The 23,204-nt window shown below is 34.2% G+C and overlaps 1 protein-coding gene across 1 annotated transcript; it reads right to left on the bottom strand.

The window, feature by feature from the left end:
- Positions 1 to 1,401: 1,401 nt before the first annotated feature.
- LOC105773231 (uncharacterized) lies at positions 1,402 to 16,297 on the bottom strand. The gene is made up of 24 exons (XM_012594947.2): positions 15,995 to 16,297; positions 15,816 to 15,870; positions 15,624 to 15,718; positions 15,492 to 15,547; positions 15,307 to 15,382; positions 15,131 to 15,197; positions 14,892 to 14,958; positions 14,669 to 14,735; positions 13,749 to 13,832; positions 13,613 to 13,654; positions 13,361 to 13,516; positions 7,018 to 7,095; positions 6,478 to 6,546; positions 6,313 to 6,378; positions 6,088 to 6,216; positions 5,486 to 5,542; positions 4,950 to 5,039; positions 4,753 to 4,818; positions 4,080 to 4,148; positions 3,901 to 4,005; positions 3,624 to 3,749; positions 2,198 to 2,256; positions 2,054 to 2,090; positions 1,402 to 1,916 (listed from the first exon to the last, which is right to left on the bottom strand). The coding sequence occupies exons 1-24, from the start codon at positions 16,145 to 16,147 to the stop codon at positions 1,719 to 1,721; spliced, it is 2,067 nt and encodes a 688-aa protein (XP_012450401.1). The 5' UTR covers positions 16,148 to 16,297; the 3' UTR covers positions 1,402 to 1,718.
- Between the last annotated feature and the right edge of the window lie 6,907 nt (positions 16,298 to 23,204).

The raw sequence follows: 23,204 nt of genomic DNA, 5'->3' as shown, positions 1-23,204 counted from the left end.
AAACCATTTGGCGTATATGTTCAAAAAGGCGGTCTCATGAAACCAGATATATTAGACTAAATACAAGCATCGAAAGTTTGTAAAGATTCTCATAAAATATTATCTGGGCCCCAACAGAGTTCGCATGCTTCTCCAAAGTCTATGAGTTTTAGCAGCCACCTTAAATGGACTAGATTTCGTGATTTATCAAGCATTAGGAAACCCCCGATGATCATAAGGATACAAGCCCGAGCGTGTTGTTCTTTTTGGACTTCACTCGATTCCGCATTAAGCCCACCAAAATTTCTTTTCAACCAATTCATATCCATCTAGGCTCCATAAATCGTGTCTGAAACCCTCTCTGAAAGTTGCTCACATACATCTATCCAATCGGCTGCGACAATTGACCTAATCACTACTGACCCATCCACCGGTAACTCGAGCTGTAACTACACGTCCTCGAGTGTGATAGTACACTCGCTGCATGGAAGGTGGAATGTGCGCGCCTTAGGTCTCCACCTTTCCACCAACGCGTTTACAAGTGTGGGGTCCAATTTACAACCCTACCCATACGAACCTCGTGCAAAAATCCCGCATCTCTCAAGTATGGTTTAATTAAGGACAATGGAAGAGTGGGTAGATTACGAATATACGTCTCCAAAATTCGATCTTCGGACTATATATATAGAAAAACATACAAAATATTAAATTTCAGTATAATAAGGAAATATTTAAATTCAATTAGATTAAATATAATAAAAAAATTTCTTACCATTTGCAATTGATTGATCAAAATGTGCTTGTTATCCAAACGAATTAGAGATTTGGCCATTACTAATTTCAATAAATACGAAATAAATTGTAATACAAAAAACTAATTTTAGAAAACCTTAATACAATTTTAATAAAAAAAGAGAGTTGAGAGGAATAAAAGTTGAGTGAGAAATTAATAGAGAATTGAGACAAATTTGAGAATGAGAGAGATGAGTTAAGATTAAATTAAAAAAAAGAAAGGAGTTAAGGATTTATATAAAAAAAGGTTTAGAGGGAGGGGGTTAAACGGCTATTTAAATAGCCATTGGTGGTGGTAGGTGTTATGAAAAACATTTCCAGCTAGAAACATTTTCGTTTTTTCAGTCTAATCCCATAATTTTTTCAAAAGCAGGTCTAATCTCGTAATCTTTTTAAAAGTTCAACATTTTTAAGTATTTCACCCACTATAATCCCTAAATCTTTGTATTTATAACTTGTTAACACTAGAAACATAGATACTAAATTTAACAGAAATTTATATGTATAAATAAAAATTCATGAAAAATTTTAAAATTTTGCTGTGCACAACAATAACTTGTTTTTCCAACCACCACATGATCAAATTGATAAAAAAAATACAAACCTTAATGATTAATTTGTCATTATCACTAAGTAAAATAATTGAGACCATTAAAATATGAATAAAATTGTCAAAAATATCACATTACCAAAAGAATGTGGAAAAGATCCTATTAAGATTAGCCTCGAAATTATAATATCTTTACACTATTAGAAACGCAAAACTACAAACTTAAAAAGTAACGTTTAAAATCCAGGCATGTATTCCATTCTCAAGATAATGGCAAAGGAATCTTGCGTTCCCAGAATTAACCCTAAGTGATGATGATACATATGATCGGATAGTGTAGACCAAGAGGATGATGTGTTCCATTAGTACAAAATTTCCAACTCCACCTGCCTGATCTCTACATGTTCCTGGGGTATTTGAGCTTAGATTGATGTTCAGCATCATCCATGTTGATACAACGCTTCATGAAAGAATCCAGAGTTTTCTGCTTCCCTGGACTTCCTTGGTGAATCAGGTCGACAGTTTTCTGCTTTGTGGGACTTCTGTGTTCTTGGCTGCTTGAAACTTCCAAGGAATTCTCATGGCCATCAAGCATCTAATCATAAATAATTTGAGTTCAGTTTACCAACTTAAGGAAATTAAGATGAACATTGTTTTATGAAACCACCTAAATTCGTATGATACTTTGCCATGTATCTGAATGTGTGATTGAGAGAAAGAGAAGCAAATTACCTGACCCAGATTTTCCAACTTGTTCTGAACAACATCCCTAAAAAAGTAAACCAATAATCAGATGTAATAAACGTCATCATCACATCTGTGTGTCAACATTCCCGAGAGACCGAGTTTACCAAATGAGATAAGGAAAGCACATACCATATGATGTCATCAACCGTGTCATTTGCCAGCAGATAGTATATATTCACTGAAGAGACCTAAGAATATGAAGACATACATGTCAGAGAACAAAAAAAATGAAAAGGACACCTAGCAGTGAGAGGAAATGCATTCGATAACAGAATTAGAAAAATTCTTGATCCAGATAAGTCATAGATAACATATGTGATAAGCAATTTTTCTCTCTGTTTCCCTGCAAGATTAGTAGATTATTAATAACATTGATCCCGTATCTATAAATTGTGATTGCGTTACAACTTTTAAGGCTTAGCAATAGGTAAAAAGCTAAAGCACCAATCAGTGAGTAATGAGATTCTTGTCCTTTACAACCTTCAAGCACAGTCCATTCAGACTTGTATAAAATTGGCTACATAATAAGTCATAAGCATGACTTTAGAATTTCGAATGACATCGAGTTTGAATATTTGCAATTTCTATTATATCAGAATCCGAATCTGTATAACTTTAAAATCCGACTTTAGTTATTTTCAGTATTAAATTCAAGAATATTCATTGAATATCCGAAATTCACTTAATATAGTAAGTCAAAATTAAAATAGAAAATTACAAAGTGGACAATGGATTTGATTATCCGAATTCAAATTCACATCTGTTATCTGTCAAAGTAAAGTAAATTTGGATAATTGATATCCAAATCCATTATCTGCAAAAGTAAAATAGAATCAAATGATGGATATCCGAGGGATAATATCCATATCCACTGCGTATAGTAATTAAAATATCTGAATCCCCAATATCAGATATCCACAAATATCCACATCTACATTATCCCTTGCCATCCCTAGTTATCTGGTACTATCGCTATTTCAATAGCCCCTCTCTTGACAAGCATATCAATCTGAAATGCAACTCAAAATGCTAGATGAGAACTCAACATTTGGTGAAAAGACCAAGGGCTAAGGGTCATGTACTCCAAGGTGACTCAACGGAGAAAGGAAGAAAGCTATTTGAAAACTTATCTTATTTGTATATTTTATTATATTCTTGAGTTCAATTTCAATTTAATATACATTAACAATTTTTCAGATTACATTATTCATATTATTTCATTTCATTAGAATTTTCCCAGTATTAGAGCTTTAAGGTTGTATTTGGTATTTTACATTTCAACTACAGTTAAGGGCTTACCTACATATTAAAACTACTTTAAGGTTGAGGTGTTATGTTTTGACTCATAAGAAAATGATATTCTAAAATATTTGATATTTTGGAGATTCTAATGAGACTTTCAGATTACATATACATCGTTTTTGTCTTCTGTAATTGTAAAACTTTAAGTACTCATCAGAGTCCAGCTTCAGTCATGCAAATATCATGATCATAAATTGCATAATGTCCGAAATGATATTCATCACAGATATAATTGCTATGGTCTGTGGTTTACCTGTCCAATCCTATGAGCACGATCTTCTGCTTGAATCAGGTCACCTGGAGTCCATGACAACTCTGCAAAGATAACCGTACTTGCAGCTGTTAAAGTTAATCCGACACCTCCAGCTTTGATAGAAAGCTGCAACCAGCAATACAAAAAGAAAACGGGGACTTAATAATGTCTGTCTATAGATTTTCTGATTTATACTGAAAATGAAAAATAAAAAACATAAAACTTATTGGAGGAATCACAAGAAATAATATGTATATATATAAAGAAGCAGCCATACCACTGCTGCCTTGATAGCATCTTTCTCTTGAAAATCATTAACCAAAGCTTGCCTTGAGGATGCGGGGGTAGTACCATCAATTCGAATACAACCTACTTTCTTTTTCTGTAAGTTTGGAACGTCTTATGAGAAAGAGTCAAATCTTGAGAAAATTTCAAGATGAATTTAAGTGGCCTTACAAGAAGAAACTGATGTATTGCTTCAATCATGGGCTGATGGTGTGCAAATATTATAAATTTGCAGTCTGCCTGCAATAATTACTTATAACAAATAAATATGTAAGGACCAATAAGTAATAAAATCTATCATGAGAATAACAATACAAGGTTAATGCAAACAGGAGAATCATGATTGCAAACACATGACATGAGAACATATATTAAGAACATTGAGGGTCGAATATTTCAGGTGTCAGGTATCCTCGTTGGCTCTTCTATCAAGTTTTTGAGGTAGAGGAACTCAATATCTAGAACAAATGTAGATCACCATATTATATTTTATCAGTTTTAAGATGGAATTTCAGATCTTGAAGGATATTTTTCACAAGGATGGTACCGTAGAATCAGAACCAAAGAAGATTCAGATAAGCTAATAAATTTGGATATAACACGTTCCACATCTAATAACTGGCATGCAAGTACATATGCAAATTGTTAGAACAGTTACATTTGGGAACTTAAAGTTGTATTAGTGATAGGCTTCTATTAACATGGTGGATTCAGGGAAAAAAAGAATTAAGCTTATAACTATAATATGAATTATCCTTAATCATGATGAGACTTGTTTACACAAAATGGTTCCTGTGTACAATTATGCAGTGCACAGATTTATTAAGACAAGTATAAAACGTACCTCAACAATAGTTCCTAGATAATCTAGAACTGCAGGGATCTTGGCTTCAGCAGAATCAGTATAAATCTGGACGATGAGGATGGAATAAGGAATTTAGTCTAGCTTCAATTATAGATGAAAAAGATGGCAATACTACAAAAGAAATTGCACATGTCTTCTATTTCAACTCAGAATAAATGAGGAATATTTATAAAGACCTTATTTATGAGATTCTTCTGCACAAGTTTGAGTGATTTAACCTCCTCTTCTGACTTGCACATGGTGATTTTGCCCTTTACAACCTCCAACTAAAAAGCAGTTAGGCGGCACTTTTAGATCTGTATCACTCTAGAAAAACCTTCCAAAAGAACGCACTCAATGCTAATAAATGACATACACTTTTCCACCTCAGAATTACATTAAGATTATAGCATATTAAGTCAAACATGATGGCAAAGTCACTGATATACGAAAAAAAGAAGTATGAGCTACTGTAGGCACATCAGCATACAAGAGCCTAATTAAATGGGAACCTAAAAGTAGAAAACAATTGTCCAAACTGAATGATCTACTGATGTATCAGCAAAAAACTGAATTACAAGATCAGCCAATATCTATATCAAATTATCAATATTAATATATCATGTACTATACAAATCAGTCCAATAAATTTAAGATCTATGTAGAACTGCAATTCCAGCATTGATTCAGAGTAAATTCAAATTAACAAACAACAATTGCAGATTGAATTTACCTCACAAAATAAACAACTGATCCGTTTCATATCCTTTTCAGTCAATTCTAGGAACACCTGAGTATTTATTTCAAATTACAAAAACAAGTTAAAGTAGAGATCAACACTGTACAAGAAAACACTCGTACAATGGTATAATGTACATGCATATACGTGTATCAATAGCTGCAGTGACCCAGTGAAATAAAAATTGGATATTATGAACAACATTGACTAGGAAATCTTTTTGTGCCAAAAGAAAACAACTTTTTATCCTAAATGCCAAGATTTAATAAATTTCCAAAAGAACAAAAGAAGCTATGCTTAATTGATATCCACAACTACATGAGAGTTGGATGCATGTCCTGAAAGTTTCCAACCAGACTGCAGCTGCATCATTAATCTTATTATTCAATTTCAAAATGTTTGTTGTTAAGTAGTCCAATAAATTGTTGATGGTTCCCACTTCTTTTACTTCTTTAGACAAGAAAAGTATAATGTAATTGATTATAGCCAAAAGCAACATTTTTTATAATTCCAATATTCAATATGAAGCTCACTAATATGAGGCAAGCAAGCTGAAAAGGAAGATCAGACAACAGAACTTTAGCATATATCTGTACCTGTTGCCTACGCTTCATGGGTAGCTGATAAAGAACATCCTTCTTAAGCCTGCGGATCATGACTGTAGCCTTCATCAAATTGTGCAATTCTTCATGGTTACTAGCACCTTGATAAGTTCCAAATACTCCCTGGAAGATTGGTACAAGAAAAACGTTGTTCAATACCTAATGTAATGGCAATCCTTAAGTTTAAAGATCTGCCAACCTCAAATGAATGTCACTTACGCCTTTGCAATATCGCTCACCATACTCATACACTTTCCTATATACAGTAGGATACAAGGCTTCCAGCTGCCAGTTGTACAGAAATTTTGACAGAATTACTAAAATGCAAAATCAGAACACTCTAAAATCTTGCAAACCATATTTCCTACATAGCAATTAAAAAACCTGCTTGAACAGCTCAATTGGGCGGGATAAAGCTGGAGTTCCAGTAAGCAATATTGCATACTGAGCTTTCTGAAATTTCAACCAAAAGCAACAATAAGAAACACTAAAAGGAATCAAAGATGCAGTAAAATAGTTCATAATATTTTTAGCTATTTATGTTTATTCATGCATGCTTCTTTTCATCCATATTAACAATCAGCAAGCTCATTTGATTTAAGCACTTTTTTCTCTATTTGGAAAATTTCTTGCTGCTTGCTTCATCCCACCCACCCTGGCAATTTGTCATGATCATACTACCTGAGTGGTAAAACAGTATTTCTCTGGCCTTTTACATTGTCTATATAAAATTTTTATCCGCTTCAATCGGTAAATTAGCTAACTGGAACATTTTGAAAACACCAAACCTAAGTGTCTGTTGTGGCTTAAGGTGAATAATTTTCATTCAGCAAATTAAGGTATTCACAATATATTTAAAGTGCGAATATAGTCAATAAAGAGGTAGATTTAAGTTTACATCATCACTTATTAAAAGAGAAATACCTTTATAATGGGAAGGGAAGCAGTTGTCCTCTTTGCTTGAGCATTTTTCAAAAAGTGAGATTCATCTGCAATCACAACCTACAAGAAGGGGAAAATCAATGGTAGAAGCATATGCAAACAAGAACAATTACCATGTAAACAGGACATTAATAAGCTTCATGCAAGAGTGGTGTACTCAAAACACACAAACATGCATTCCCAACAAGTACAAAAAACCAAGTCAAACTGTTCCTGCAAAATATAATGTGTCCTATGGCCTTCCAAAAAATATAAAGTCCCTAACATAGAAAACTGTAAAGATTTTTGCAGTCATTTTCATTCTTTATAAACTAAGCAGTCCCTTAACCGAACAAAGCATGTTGAGATTGATAGGCATTTTATTGCTGACCAAGTCAACAAAAAGACAGCCACTCTTTCATACATTCCTTCAGAAGGACAGATTGCAGACATTCTTACTAAGGCTTTGCCAAAGCCTAGTTTCAATAAATTCCTATTCAAGCTGGGATTATACAATGTATATCCTAATTGTGTACGTGGATGACATAATTCTTACTGGAGATGATGAGGAAGAGATTAGCAATTTGAAGAAGTAATAGTTTGTATATATAAATTAGAGTAATTCTCTGTATTTCTATATTATTCAATATAACATATTACACCTTTATATATACAAATTATTTCTCTAATTTAGGAAACTCTAAGTTAGGAAAGATACTAATATTAGGAGATATGATCCTTTAAAATAAGGGATTGTAATAAAAAGAATATTTTCAAAATCCCTTAACTTAAGGGATGACATATATATCTATAATTCCTACACTCCCCCTCAAGCTGGAGGTTATACATTGTATAATCCCAGCTTGAATAGGAATTTATTGAAAACAGGCTTTGGCAAAGCCTTAGTAAAAATGTCTGCAATCTGTCCTTCTGAAGGAATGTATGAAAGAGTGGCTGTCTTTTTGTTGACTTGGTCAATAATAAAATGCCTATCAATCTCAACATGCTTTGTTCGGTCATGTTGACTGGGTTCTTGGCAATCTGAATGACAGATTGATTATCACACAAAACTTCAAAGTGATCTTCCTGATTAGCGCCAAATTCTTTTAATAATTTAAGTAGCCAAATTCCTTCACATATTCCCAAAGCTAGTGCTTTAAATTCAGCTTCAGCACTAATTCTTGAAACGACAGATTGTTTTTTACTTCTCCAAGTTGTAAGGTTACCCCAAACAAAAGTGCAATAGCCACTAGTGGATCTTCTTTCAGTGAGATCTCCTGCCCAACTAGAGTCTGTAAAAATCTTAACAGTTCTGTCTTGTGTCTTCTTAAACATTAAGCCGTGTCCTGGAGTTTTCTTCAAGTATTTGAGAATTCTATTTGCTGCTGCCATATGCTCTTCAGTAGGATTAGTCATGTGTTGACTTATCACATTTACGGGAAAGGCTATATCTGGCCTCATCAAGGATAAGTATATTAGTCTCCCAACTAATCTTTTTAAGGGATCATATCTCCTAATATTAGTATCTTACGAGAAAGTCATGTGTTTTCTTTTTATTACAATCCCTTATTTTAAGGGATCATATCTCCTAATATTAGTATCTTTCCTAACTTAGAGTTTTCTAGATTAGAGAAATAGTTTGTATATATAAAGGTGTAATATGTTCTATTAAATAATATAGAAATACAGAGAATTACTCTAATTTATATATACAAACTATTACTCCTTCAAATTGCTAATCTCTTCCTCATCATCTCCAATAAGAATTATGTCATCCACGTACACAATTAGGATAGCTTTCTTATTTGTAGAAGTTACCTTAATGAAGAGTGTATGATCGGCAAAGGACTGCTTGTAGCCGTTTTTAAGAATGACTTTAGTGAACCTCTCGAACCAAGCCCTGGGTGATTGTTTTAACCTGTATAGAGACTTGTTGAGCTTGCAAACCTTGTTGCTACCTTCAACGGACTTTAAGCCAGGTGGCAATTTCATATAGACTTCTTCCTCTAGCTTGCCATTAAGAAATGCGTTTTTTACATCAAGTTGGTGTAATTGCCAATCGCAATTTACAGCCAAACTTAGAAGTACTCGAACAGTGTTAAGCTTTGCCACAGGTGCAAAAGTTTCTGTGAAATCTATCACATATGTTTGCGTAAAGTCTCTAGCCACTAGTCTAACTTTGTATCGTTGGATACTGCCATTGGAGTTATACTTTACAGCAAAGATCCATTTACAGCCAACAGCCTTTTTTCCTTGAGGAAGATCTGTAACGGTCCAAGTAATATTTTTCTCTAGTGCACAAATTTCCTCTTCAATAGCCCTTCTCCATTTTGGATCCTTTAGAGCTTTAGCTATGCTTGTGGGAACCTATTTTTTATCCAAGGTTGCTGTAAATGCTTGAAAAAAAGACATCAATAAATTATAACCAGTAAATTTTTCAATAGGATGCTTGATGCACTGTCTAACCCATTTTCTAATAGCAATAGGGAAGTCATCTAGAGTATTAGACTTACTGATTTCTTCTTCCATTTCGACAGCTGAACCCAAATCCAATTCTCGGCAAGAATCAGATTGCAAAACAGTCTCAAGGATATGTTTTCTTTTTCTTGTGTAGACACGAAGCTGTTTGGGTGGTGTTGTTTTTGGAAGACTTTCAGTGGGAGTAGGTGTATTTTCAAGAAGGGTGTTTAAAGTAGGTGTTAGTGAATTAGTGATAGGTATTACAGGAAAGTCAATTGGAGTAGTCACGGGTGACAAATCTGCAGGTAAAAACGAAAATAGTGGCAATTCTGAAGGTTGAGAATGAAGATTAGGAGATACCTGATGTGGCTGAAAATCACTCCATGGCTCCCCCTGAATTTCAGCCGGAGTGAAATAGGGATCCTGCTCATAAAATGTTATATCCATCGTGGTAAAAAATCGTTTAGAAGAAGGATGATAGCATTTATAACCCTTCTTAAGTGAAGATACCCAACCAGCACACATTTTAAAGACTTAGGGTCTAACTTGGGCTTATTCTGGATAAAAATAGTGCAGCCAAAGATTTTAAGTGGCAGAATGGAGGAGATAGGCTTAAAATGGGGAAAATGCTGCAAAAATATAGATTGAGGTGTTTAAAATTTTAAAACCTTACTAGACATTCGGTTGATTAAATACGTGGCAGTTAATAAGGCTTCCCCCCACAAATATTTGGGAACATTAGTTGTAAACAGAAAAGAATGAGTGACTTCAAGGAGGTGCCTATTTTTCCTTTCAGCAATGCCGTTTTGCTGTGGGGTTCCAACACAAGAACTAAGCTGAACTATGTCATTTTCCCTAAAAAAATCACTCAAAGACCTAGCAAAAAAATTCACTTCCATTATCAGATTTAAAGAGCTGGATTTTAGACCCAAATTGAGTGAGAACCATATTATAAAATTTCGAAAAAACACCAGCAGTTTCAGATTTATCTTTCAGCAAATAAGTCCAAGTTATCCTACTGTGATTATCAATGAAAGTGATAAACCACTTACAATTATCAGCATTCTTTACCCGAGGACCCCAAATATCACTATGGATCAAAGAAAAAGGGTGAGAAGGCTTGTATGGAGAAGGAAAATAAGATGATTTAGTATGTTTGGCAAGAGAGCAAATTTTGCAAGAAAAAAATTTGGCCTTTTATTAATGAATAGAGCAGGAAACAATTTTGCAAGGTATCGAAAACTAGGATGGCCTAAACGAAAGTGTCATAACATAACAGTATCAACTTTTTTTAAAGCGGTGAAAGATTTGGAGATCTCGATTTTAGGAGGAGGGGAGGATGTAGAGGCCATTCTGCAAGCTGGCCTTACCAATCATCTTCTTCGAGTTCAGTGCCTGTAAAGTACAATCAAGATCATTAAAAATTGCATGACAATGCAAGTCTATGGAAATTTTACTTACGGAAATGAGATTGCAAGCCAGATTTGGTACAAAGAGAATATTTTTAAGCGCAATTTGTTCATTGAGAACAACAATGTCATGTCCTTCTATTTTGCACAAGGAACCATCAGTCGTTTTGACAGCTTTACTAAAGATTTGGAAAAAAGTACGAAACAAGGCCTTGTTACGAGTCATATGATCCGTAGCACCAGAATCGAGGATCCAATTAGGAGTCAACTGGGAGAAGAAAAATGCTGTAGAAGAAGGTTTACCTTCTAGTTTTTTCATGACAAGATTACCTTCACAAGACCCCTGAAACTTTCCAAACAGTTTTTGAAGTTCAGCAATCTGCTCTTTGGTGAAGCTAGTGATAGATGTGGCAACGACAAGGCTTGATTTATTATCTCAAGAGTTCTTGGACTTCCAGTCTTGAGGCTTACCATGAAACTTCCAACACTTCTCCTTGGAGTGACCGGGCTTTTTGCAATGATCACACCAAGGTCTCTCCCATTTGGAAGAGGGAGACGAGTGATTTGTTAGTAAGGCAAATCCTTCAGGAGTGGAATATGGTTCATCAAGCAGCATCACACACCTTCGATTTTCTTCCTTCTTGACCATAAAGAAGGCCTCTCAAAGGGAGGGCAGAGGAGAAATAGCCAGGACCCTGCCGCGAACCTCGTCCAGGTTCTTGTTTAAGCCTTGTAGAAATTGAAAAAGCCTTCGCTGAGTGACAATTTGTTGATAAAGGGCAGCATCTCTTGGATCTGCCCAATCATGCTGTGCATACAAATCTAATTGCTGCTAAAGAGCGGTAAGGGTATTGTAGTAGAGAGTAACGGGCATAGTTCCTTGCTTAAGGGTGGCTGCTTGATTTTCAACATGATACAATTCGGCAATGTTATCAGTGCTAGAGTAGGTTTCGCGAACTGCACTCTAGATGTCAACGGCTGTGGTGTAAAGAAGAAACTTTCTACTTATACTCAGGTTCATGGAATTAAGAAGCCAAGTCATAACCTGACCATTGTCACGCATCCACTTAGCAAAACCAGTGTCAGGCACAGCAGGCTTCTTGATTTCACTAGTAACATAGCCCAATCTTTCTCTGCCCAAGAGAAAAATCTTAACCAATTGGGACCATTCTAGAAAATTGTTGCCATTCAATCGATGACAGGTGATAGTCAAACCAAACGAATCTGATTGAGCATTAGAACCAGAAAAATTTTCTGGTTTTGAAGTAATCTCCGGAATAGAAAGAGATGTAGAAGAAGAAGTCTCGGACATGGTCTAGATTAGAAAAAAACCGTAACCTGCTCTGATACCAAGTAGAAATTAGAGTAATTCTCTGTATTTCTATATATTTAATAGAACATATTACACCTTTATATATACAAACTATTTCTCTAATTTAGGAAACTCTAAGTTAAGAAAAATACTAATATTAGGAGATATGATCCCTTAAAATAAGGGATTGTAATAAAAAGAATATTTTCAGAATCCCTTAACTGAAGGGATGACATATATTTCTATAATTCCTACAGCATGCACCTAGGTGCACACCTCAAACCTTTTCAGGCAAGGAGTATTTGACAAGGCAGACACCTAGTGTGCCTTTCTGTAAGGAAATAGGCACAATAAAAGCTGTCTGATTAATATTCTCCTTAATTTCTTTTTTTTTAATACTACACCTTTACTAATAAAAAAGGAGATAATATAAAACTTACTATGTCTAAATGTTTGAATACTCAATAAAGTCATGGGACTATAAGATGAATCATGCATATTTGGCAACACAAGAGAAGGATAATTTTGTAGTTTTATAAGAAAAAATCACAAACACAAACATACCTATTGCACCTTACTTCATTTTGTTGAGTTTTTTGTTTTTCCTTTTGGCGCTTTACGCCTTAGGCAATAAATAATGCCTAGAATGCACCTTGCGCTCTTAACAACACTAAAATAACCCAAGATCTTTTAGTATACATGTCACTATTTAAGAAGCAAGTCGTATCATCTTCATGATTTGGTATTATTTTTGGAGGTCCATAACATCTTAGTGTCATGTATAGTATAAATAAATATATACAAGCAGAAAACACAATCATTATTGGAGATTGAATAGTAAAAATTGACCTGTAAACTTTTGGATTTGTTATTGGTTATCAGTTTCCATGTTTTCTTAACTTTCGGACCATCCATCCCACCGTTCTAATCATTTACCTGTTTCTACAGAATAGGCAGTTTAGACACCATATCAAAGTTGGACTATCTTAAAATTTTTATTCATCTCACTAGTTTCACCATTTTAAACTGTCTTTGCTCACTATTACCCTTTAGTTATAGTTATAGACGATGAATTCAAGGTGACAATAACAACATATTGAAATGTATAAAATGCAAAACATAAAAAGATTGAATAAAACTTGAAAGGTAAAAAGATTGTACTCACCTTGAACTCAGATGCCATTAATACATTTTCAAGTTTTGCTACCAAATCATAGGAGATGATGTTGAAAAGGCCATCAAGATGAATATCACCCTTGCTATTTGAGGATAATATTGTGAATCCACTTCTGTTTGACCCACCCATTTGGGAGAAAACAACCTGTAAATGTTGATAGTATCTTTTTCAGTATTTCTTCAATTTTGTTCCAAGTCATAAAAGTAAAAGGAAACATGAAAAGGAATCAAGAGAACATACAACAATATCTGGTGGAGGAATATTTAGCCATTGTTCAATCATCTGCATAATGGAAAAAAGTACAAGCATTTTCCCAAAATAAAGAACTAAAAAAAAATCCTAAAAACCCATAAACATGAAGTTGATGAGAACTCACCGAAGCCCAATGCAAACGCAAAGAAGATGGCGCAAGTATAAGAACAGGCCAAGAGTCACGAACGCATGCAGCAACAGCAATAGCCTGCAAAGTCCAGAAGGGTTTAATATGTAGCACCAAACAGAAAATAAATATAATACTTTCAAAGAATAAATATAAACCATGTTCTCTTTGTTACACTTTCAAAGAATGTTGAAACAACATGATCTTTTCAAAATTTTATTCTAGTTTTTTGTGATCAAAACACAACTTTTTAATACTTAACATCAAACTCCAAAGTCCAAACAATTAAGAGCAAGTCATCAAACACCAATATATCTCCTTGATACATCTTTCTATTATAATAGGTTGTCTGCGGACAGAAGAATGATAAAGAAGTGGAAGCATTACTACATAGCATTCCTTGAGTGAAAAACAACAATATCATAGAACTCCAAAAGGAAATGGTAAAGATTCATGGCTGGTGTAATAAATGAAAAATGACCAATCATGAAAGTAAAAAAAAAGTTACTTATTATACTACATAAAATAAAAGATTCAAATGGCTACCCATAACCAAAAATTGCAAGTTATCAACATATTGACCATCTCAAAGGTCATAATACACTAAACCTTTATTATAATTTTCATTTCAGGGGAGAAAATATAACATTGTCAGTACATGATAAATAAATTAGAAAAACATGAGTTTCAACCATATACACACTGCTGTCATCAACAAGCAACAAAGCATATCAAGAATGCCCAAAGAAAAGAAAAAACCTCAGAATGGTCACAGATTCTGTCTTTAACTATTTATAATGAGCTAAAACCAAGTGTGGACCGCTATGTAGCTAGATAATTCATATAAATGTATTGTAGAACAGAACAGTTCAGATTTAAATATGTATGTATGTATGTATGTACCAACAAGTACTTGCCTGTAAAGTCTTTCCTAGTCCCATTTCATCAGCTAGAAGTGCCCGTCCTCCATGTTGCAACACAAACCTGAGGAAAAGAATAACCTATAGTAAAAGCATCAGAGACATAAGACCATGGAAAGAGAAGGTAAAAGTTCTTATTTTCTTAGAAAAAGGCACTAATTCATGTACATCACAAAGAAAAGCTTGAGGGGGAAAACTCTCCACAGTACTTATCACATACCTAACACCCTCCCGCTGAAACGGTAGAAGCTTTGACTCAATAGACTTAGGAATCCTGTGATACAACTCTTGAGGGAAAAAAAGAGAGGAAGAAGCCAAGACATAAGGGGAAAAATACTAACTCCATAATTGTATAAAAGTGAATACCAATAGCAAACTGAAATATAGGCAACAAGTGAAGAGTAATGGTCTATCAAGGAAAGTTGGCAAGGAAACATTCTTCCGCACATATCAAATTACCTTGAAGATCTGGCTGTGCAGAGGCAGCTGCAATAGCACGTTGCACCAAGGGATGTAAATTCTCTACCTTGATAACATTAGAAGAAAATATTGAGCTATATTGAAGTACACAGCAGTTTAGCAACAAGGTAGTGTGTTCTTAATGTGAGGAGAAACAAAATGAAATTATCCATGACCTCAATATTACAACCAGGTACTTCACAAGGAACTTTTTCTGCCAATGACAAAGATGATTGTGGGAACATCCATAATCTGCGGGTTCAACAGCATCTTATCAGGCTATGGCTGAATTTACCAACCATTGAGTCATAATTGCAATGAAAAAGAAAAGGCAGATATAAATTGAGAGTGAAAGAGGAACCTTTCTTTTGCATTCCAAGTGGCTTTAGGGATCTTACGAAAAGCATCTACTAAAACCTAAGTAAGGATAAAAACATAGAGGGTAAGTGCATAAGTAAAAGCATTTTCAGTCTGAGGAATGAATGTATTTTACCTGATTATAGGGAAACTTTGCAGCAAGGTTTCCAGTGGCGTGGAGAATAAATTTGAGAGAAACCTTGGGTAGTTGTTCCTTGGAGCACTGATCAGCTGTTGAACAGAAATATGTTCAAAGCAATGCTAGCGCCTTACATTTATATAGAACAATAGAAGTAACAAGTACAAAAATGAAAAGAAAGCAACTTACCAGGGTTTGCTTTGGGCGCAATTGATGAAGGCAATGTTCTGGACGGAACTTCACCCTGTATCATAATCATAAATGAAAAGAGAAGAAGATTGAAAACCCAAAAAAACTAAAAACGAACCCAGAATCATAATCGAAAAAGAAACCCCAGGAAAGTAAAGCAAAAAAGAGAAAGTAATTGCCTTTTGAGAAAGAGAATGGATGACGGGTTGTTGTTGATTGGTAGACAAAGAGGAAGAAGAAGAAGAGTGGCGTTGCTGAGAGATCTTCTGGAGAGCATCTCTTTCAAGAAAATCCAATTCTTCAACGCTCAACTCCCATTCATCCAACTCCATTTTTGCAAACCAGTAGTTTCGCGCCCAGTTTGTCTTTGTTCCCTCTCTTATATAATTGAAATTGAAATGCTTCTCTTTATTTGGTTCTTGCTTTGATTTTTTTCCTCAGTTCGGGGATTTTCTTCAAAAATATCTTGAACAATATAGAAAAAGATTTGAATTTTAATTTCTTTTTGATTTGGTATATATTATTCATGATATTTAAATTAATTAAAAACTGCAACAAAAGCTGGGATGTAGCTGATTTTTACTTTTGGGAGAAAATTTATTAAAATATTTTTATTTATACTAACTATTTAAAAATATATAAAAATTAAATTAAATTAAAATTTATTTATCATTATATTAAATTATTTAAATATTTCATATATAGTAATATTAAATTATTTATTATATTTAAATTTTAAAATATTTTATGTATCATTAATTTTTCAAATAATTTATATTAATTACTTAAAAAGTATGTAAATTTTATAATTCATGTATTATTATATTAAATTATTTAAATATCATACAACTTAATTAATTTTAATTTTTCACTGTCATGTTAAAAGAAAACATTTTAACATTCAACCACAAGTTTTTCAGCAATAAAAACATTAAAATTTAATCAATTACATTTTTTACAACACTTTCTACCATACTTTTAAAAGCAATTTTCTAAAACAACATTTCGAAAAGTACTTTTCAACTGCAACAACAAGAAAGAATTAACTTTAAGAATAAATGTAGAAAAATGTCTTAATTATTGCCAATTTCATCTATTAATTTTTCACTAGTAAATTTATTTTACAAATTTAATTTTATATTTTTAAATTTTACTTAAATTTCTCATCCTAAATTTTACTATAAATCTTGAACTATATTTAAGTCATATTGTTAATACCATATTTATTCTAATATATTATATAATAATTTTTTATTTTATGTGATTAATATAAAGTAATATTATTTAAATTATTGAACATCTGTGATAGAGGGTTGCGCGCGGACCAAGATCGAGTTGTTAAGTCACGGGAAACTCCTACGAAGAAAACGCTAAACACTTGGATCTGAAACGAAGCAGAAAGATCAAATCTTAGAATTTCCAGATCTGAAATAAAACATCTAAAACAGCAAAAAATAAACCAAGAATCGAAACACTTATTATTAGGGAATTCGGAAGTTAAGAACACGTGAATAAACTTCAAAGAAGCCTCTAATTCAACCGAATTTGTCAATTGCACCAAAACAGAAAGTTAATTCAACGGATCACAAAAAGAACGAAAATTGATTTAGAATGAGGAATCGTGCAGCAAGAAAGAGGGAAATTATGGATTAAGAATGATCTTTGATAATCAAGAACGATTATGAGCTTTCCAAACCAAATCTGAAAAGATTAACATCCAAAACAGCAGATCAAACTCCAAATTCCAGCAAACCGAATTTAATCAGAATTGTGATGAATAGACGACAAGATCAATGGAAAAGATGAATTAATGATCAATTCTTGCTACCTAGAAGGATGTCGATAAGTTTCTTTAATGTTGAAGAAGGCTGGAAACGCAACAAGAAATCTTAAACAAGTTAGATAACGAAATCGACACAAGCAGAAATTAAAACGAGATTGAACAGCAAGAAAATAAAGATAAAGTCCTAAGAAGCCTTGAAATCCCGATAGATTTCACAACTCCCTTCAAACGGCTCTAATCTCCCCTCTAATGAAGAACAATGGCAAGAAGAAGGCTGAAGATGTCTCCCACAATCTAAAAGATTGTTAAAACTGCTTCTAAAGAAAACTCAAGAGAAAATTCTTGGAGAACTCAAAGAGAATTTTCACTTACAAACAAATCTGAAAATTTAATGTAATTCAAGGTGTTTTCTAAGGGTGGCCGACCAAGCCTTAATATAGGCCTTCAAACTATTTCCTATCCCTATTAGGAAAACTAAAAATAAAATAAAACCTAATTAACTTCAAGGGAAATTCGTCCAAGGCTTTTAATGGGCTTCTTGGGCCGAATTTTTACATATGAATAAAAAATAAAAATTTAAACTAAGTATTTTAAAAAAAACTTTACAAATTGGACCACTTTAATAATTTGGCCTGATTTTCAACTAAGTATGATTTGAACTTCTTGGTTGGGCTTGGAACATCTTGGGCTTGTAGTCCGTCTCCTACCGAAATTGGTTCGTTGATGCTCGTAACGGAGATCCAATGCACCTTAGCTGCAAGATTCGGTTTATTGGACCAAGATTTCCAAGATTTGAAATCTTGATTTTCTTGATTCTTGAAATAGCTCCAAACAGCAAAATTGGACCAAGATTCGGTTTCTTGATTTTCTTGAAAACAAGAAAGTGAATCTTGATTTTCTTTTTCTTTCGTGTACGCATCTAAGGCCTTGCTAATAAATTCTTGAATGGTTCCATTTAGTTTTGAACGCATTTGTCTGGCCTTTGACCTCGTTATTGGGCCTTGTGGTAATTTGAGCCCATCACGTTCCTGAGCTTGAATTGGGCCTTTGTGGCTCGTATCATTCCCCCCTTCCTCAAAAAGATTCGTCCTCGAATTTGAAAAATCAAATGGAGATAAGTCAGCCACATTGAAAGTAGAACTTACATTGTACTCACTGGGTAGATCAATTTTGTAGGCATTATCATTGATCCGCTCGAGTACTTAGAAAGGCCCATCGCCCCTTGGGTCCAACTTGGTCTTTCTTTTTGTAGGAAATCATTCTTTCCTCATATGGACCCAAACCCAATCTCCGGGTTCAAGGACAACCCGTTTGCGCCCCTTGTTTGCTTTGTTGGTGTTGACGTCATTTGTTTTGGCTATTCGTTGCCTAGCCTTCTCGTGTAAGGATTTCACCAACTCAGCTTTCTGTTCACCATCTAAATTAACAATATGTTCAAGTGGTAATGGCGCAAGATCAAGTGCTGTTAGTGGGTTAAAACCATAAATAAGTTCAAATGGAGAATAACCAGTTGTAGAATGAATAGACCTATTATATGCAAATTCAACAAATGGTAGACATTCTTCCCAATTTCTAATGTTCTTTCCCACAGCAGATCATAATAAGGCTCCTAGAATGCGATTAACTACCTTAGTTTGGCCATCATTTTGGAGGTGACATGTAGTTGAATAAAGTAATTTCGTACCAAGCTTACCCCACAATACCTTCCAAAAGTGGCTAAGGAATTTGACATCTCTGTCAGAAACAATTGTTTTAGGGATGCCATGAAGTCTTACTACCTCTTTAAAGAATAAGTCTGCCACATGTGTAGCATCATCTGTTTTGTGACAAGGAATAAAATGTGTCATCTTTGAAAACCTGTCAACAATAACAAATATACTATCTCTGCCTTTCTTAGTTCGAGGCAAACCTAGAATAAAATCCATGGATAAGTCTACCCATGGTGAAGTAGGAATCGGTAAAGGAGTGTAAAGGCCATGAGGCATTACCTTAGATTTTGCTTGTTTACATGTAATGCACTTAGAACATCCTTTTCGACATCATTTTTCATATGTGGCCAATGAAAGTGTTCTTGCAAGATGTCTAGTGTTTTGGCCACTCCAAAATGTCCCATTAAACCCCCACTATGGGCCTCATGCATCAATAAGTCTCGCATGGAACACTTTGGTATGCATAACCTGTTTATACAAAAAAGAAAGCCATCTACGAGATAAAACTTCTCAAAAGTAGTATGTCCACAATTTCTATAGATATGGCTGAAATCAGCATCATCATTATATAATTCCTTAATATGCTCAAACCCTAATACCTTAGCATTCAATGTAGTTATTAAAGCATATCGTCTAGACAAAGCATCCGTTAACTACATTATCTTTACATGTTTTATATTTTATCACATAAGGGAATGTTTCAATGAATTCTACCCATCGGACATGCCGTTTACTCAACTTACCTTGTCCCTTTAACCACTTGAGGGATTTATGATCTGTATGTATGACAAATTCATTGGGTAGCAAATAATGTTGCCATACTTGAAGTGCACGAACCAATGCCAACAGTTCTTTCTCATAAGTGGAGTAGTTTAATTGTGCACCATTCAATTTTTCACTAAAATAAGCAATTGGTTGTTTATCTTGCATTAAAACGACGCCAATGCCAATTCCTGAAGCATTACACTCTAGTTCAAAAGTATTAGTAAAATCAGGTAATTTAAGAAGAGGAGCAGAACAATACTTAGCTTTTAGGGTCTGAAAAGCCTTTTCTTGAGTTTCACCCCATTTGAAACCCACGAATATCTTTATAACCTCTGTTAATGGGGCAGCAATAGTAGAGAAATCTTTCACAAATCATCTATAAAAACTAGCTAAACCATGGAAAGATCTCACCTCAGTTACCGATTTAGGAGTCGGCCACTCCTTGATTGCCTTGACTTTGTCCTCATCGACATGAATACCATGAGCACTAACTATGAAACCCAAAAATATTAGCTTATCACAACAGAATGTGCATTTATCAAGGTCGGCAAACAATTTTTCAACTTGCAGAATATCTAAAACAGTTCTAACATGGAAAACATGATCATCTAATGTCTAGGAGTAAATTAAAATATCATCAAAGTAAACTACCACAAATTTACCCAAGTGAAGCCTTAAAACGTGATTCATTAATCTCATAAATGTACTCGGTGCATTAGTAAGGCCGAAAGGCATAACTAACCATTCATACAATCCAAATTTTGTTTTAAAGGCTATTTTCCATTCATCCTCTTCCCTCATTCGAATTTGATGATAACCGCTTTTTAAATCAATTTTAGTAAATATAGTTGAACCATGTAATTCATCAAGCATATCATCAAGGCGAGGAATTGGATGTCTATACTTTACCGTTATTTTGTTGATTGGGCGACAATCAACACACATTCTATACGTACCATCTTTCTTTGGTACCAATAAGACAGGAACGGCACAAGGGCTTAGGCTCTCACGAATGTACCCTTTGTCTAGTAACTCTTCAACTTGCCTTTGCAATTCCTTTGTCTCCTCAGGATTGCTTCTATAGGCTGGTCGATTTGGTATTGAAGCTCCGGGTACTAAGTCAATTTGATGCTCTATCCCACGTAAAGGTGGTAAACCTTTAGGGGCCTCACTAAAAACATCCTCATAATCCTGCAAAAGACATTGAAACACACTAGGCAAATTTTCATTAATGTTAGATAGAGATAAATAGTTTTGCCTAAACCTCACAAGGATACAAAGCTGTTTATTGAGTAGGGCTCTCCACACATCTTTTTTTATTGTAATTAATTTTTTTCCTCTAGTTTTACCACTTGCGGATTCACTCACTTTTGGGCCATTTAAATTTTGACTTTTTTCACTACTAGCCTCTTTTCTCTCTGTCTTTTTTTATTTGTCCTTTCTCCTTCACCCCCTCACAAAATTTCATCATTTTTAATTGATCTTTATATACATCATTGGGATTTAAAGAAGCAAAAGTGAATTTTCGGCCTTTAAACACAATAGAGTATCTATTGAGCTTGCCTTGGTGTGTAACATCACGATCAAATTGCTAAGGCCATCCAAGGAGCAAGTGTGTCGCATGCATTGGAACCACATCACACCATACCTCATTCTCATAATTCCCGAGCTTAAAAGTGATCAAGGCCTGTTTTGTAACTTTAACTTCCGAGCATTCATTAAGCCACTGAAGGTGATACGACTTAGGGTGCTCGGTACAAGGTAACTTTAAAGAATCCACCAAATAACTACTCACTACATTCGAACAACTCCCACAATCAATAATAAGTGAGCATAAGTTACCTTTTATAAAACACCTAAAATGGAAAATATTGGTCCTTTGATTATCAACATCGTCTCTCATTTGGATGTTAAGGGTGCGACGGACTACAAGGACCTCATTATGGTCATTATTCTCATCATCGTCTTGACCAATTCTAGACATCTTATTTTAAAACCTGCAAAACAAACACTTAACACTCAAAAAAAATTAACAAACCTCACCGTTAATCACTCAAAAGGAAAATCAAATTCTCAAAGAGGTAGAATTCAGTCTTGTGAGTTCTTTAGTAGAGTCTATATCAATCAATTTGGAAAGTGTATGAACCGTAACTACCAAATAATCCTAATTGCACTAGGAGTCCAAAAAAGTGATGAGACACCAATTGATTTGTGTCGCACCGAGGAAGAATTTTGCACACTTTTAAATCCTACTAAAACAAGAAACAAGAAGGTGTTAGATAGTGTAAAGAAAGAATAAAGGCAAAACAAATGAAAACCTACAGCTAAGAATCAATAAAAATTGCTGAAACCCGAAAACCCGAAAAAACTGCGGATTAACTTGACAACTTCGTTCGATGTGTTCCCGATCTCCAAAAATCATGAAATTTAAACTGGAATGTCCTTGAATATTGTATATTTGATCTGGAAAGTTTTGGCACTAAACTCATCCCGCTGAATATTTTTTTTAATTTTTACTTGATTTCCTATTTTTCAATTTTTTTGACTTTTTCTACTGTTTTTTTGCGGGAAATATTTTTTAATATTCTATCAGAGTGCCACAAATATGCATGTAAAATTTCAGACCAATCGGAAAATGTTTACCCACTCAAATGAATTTTTTACCAAAAATTTTTTGGGTAAAAACTGCTGTTTAATGTTTTTAAAAGGAGATCAGTTTAGAAATCACCCAAGAATACCCAAAACGCCCAAAATCTGATACCAAATGATAGAGGGTTGTGCGCGGACCAAGATCGAGTTGTCAAGTCACGGGAAACTCCTAAGAAGAACGCTAAACACTTGGATCTGAAACGAAGCAGAAAGATCAAATCTTAGGATTTCCAGATCTGAAATTAAAACTCTAAAACAGCAAAGAATAAACCAAGAGTCGAAACACTTATTATTAGGGAATTCGGAAGTCAAGAACACGTGAATAAAGTTCAAAGAAGTCTCTAATTCAACTGAATCTGTCAATTGCACCAAAACAGAAAGTTAATTCAACAGATCACAAAAAGAACGAAAATTGATTTAGAATGAGGAATCGTGCAGCAAGAAAGAGGGAAATTATGGATTAAGAATGATCTTTGATAATCA

Source organism: Gossypium raimondii, chromosome 6 (genome assembly GCF_025698545.1).
Source record: "Gossypium raimondii isolate GPD5lz chromosome 6, ASM2569854v1, whole genome shotgun sequence".
In the NCBI taxonomy this organism is placed as follows: Eukaryota; Viridiplantae; Streptophyta; class Magnoliopsida; order Malvales; family Malvaceae; genus Gossypium; species Gossypium raimondii.
The sequence above is the reverse complement of the archived record's forward strand: the minus strand, read 5'-3'. Positions and strand labels throughout refer to the sequence as shown.

Coding starts and splice junctions, on each gene's coding strand:
- LOC105773231 (XM_012594947.2), bottom strand. CDS start 16,147: ATGGAGTTGGATGAATGGGAGTTGAGCGTTGAAGAATTGGATTTTCTT. Junction 15,383..15,491: donor ACTTGGAATGCAAAAGAAAG/GTTCCTCTTTCA, acceptor TTGAACCCGCAG/ATTATGGATGTTCCCACAAT. Junction 13,517..13,612: donor TTCCTCCACCAGATATTGTT/GTATGTTCTCTT, acceptor CAACATTTACAG/GTTGTTTTCTCCCAAATGGG.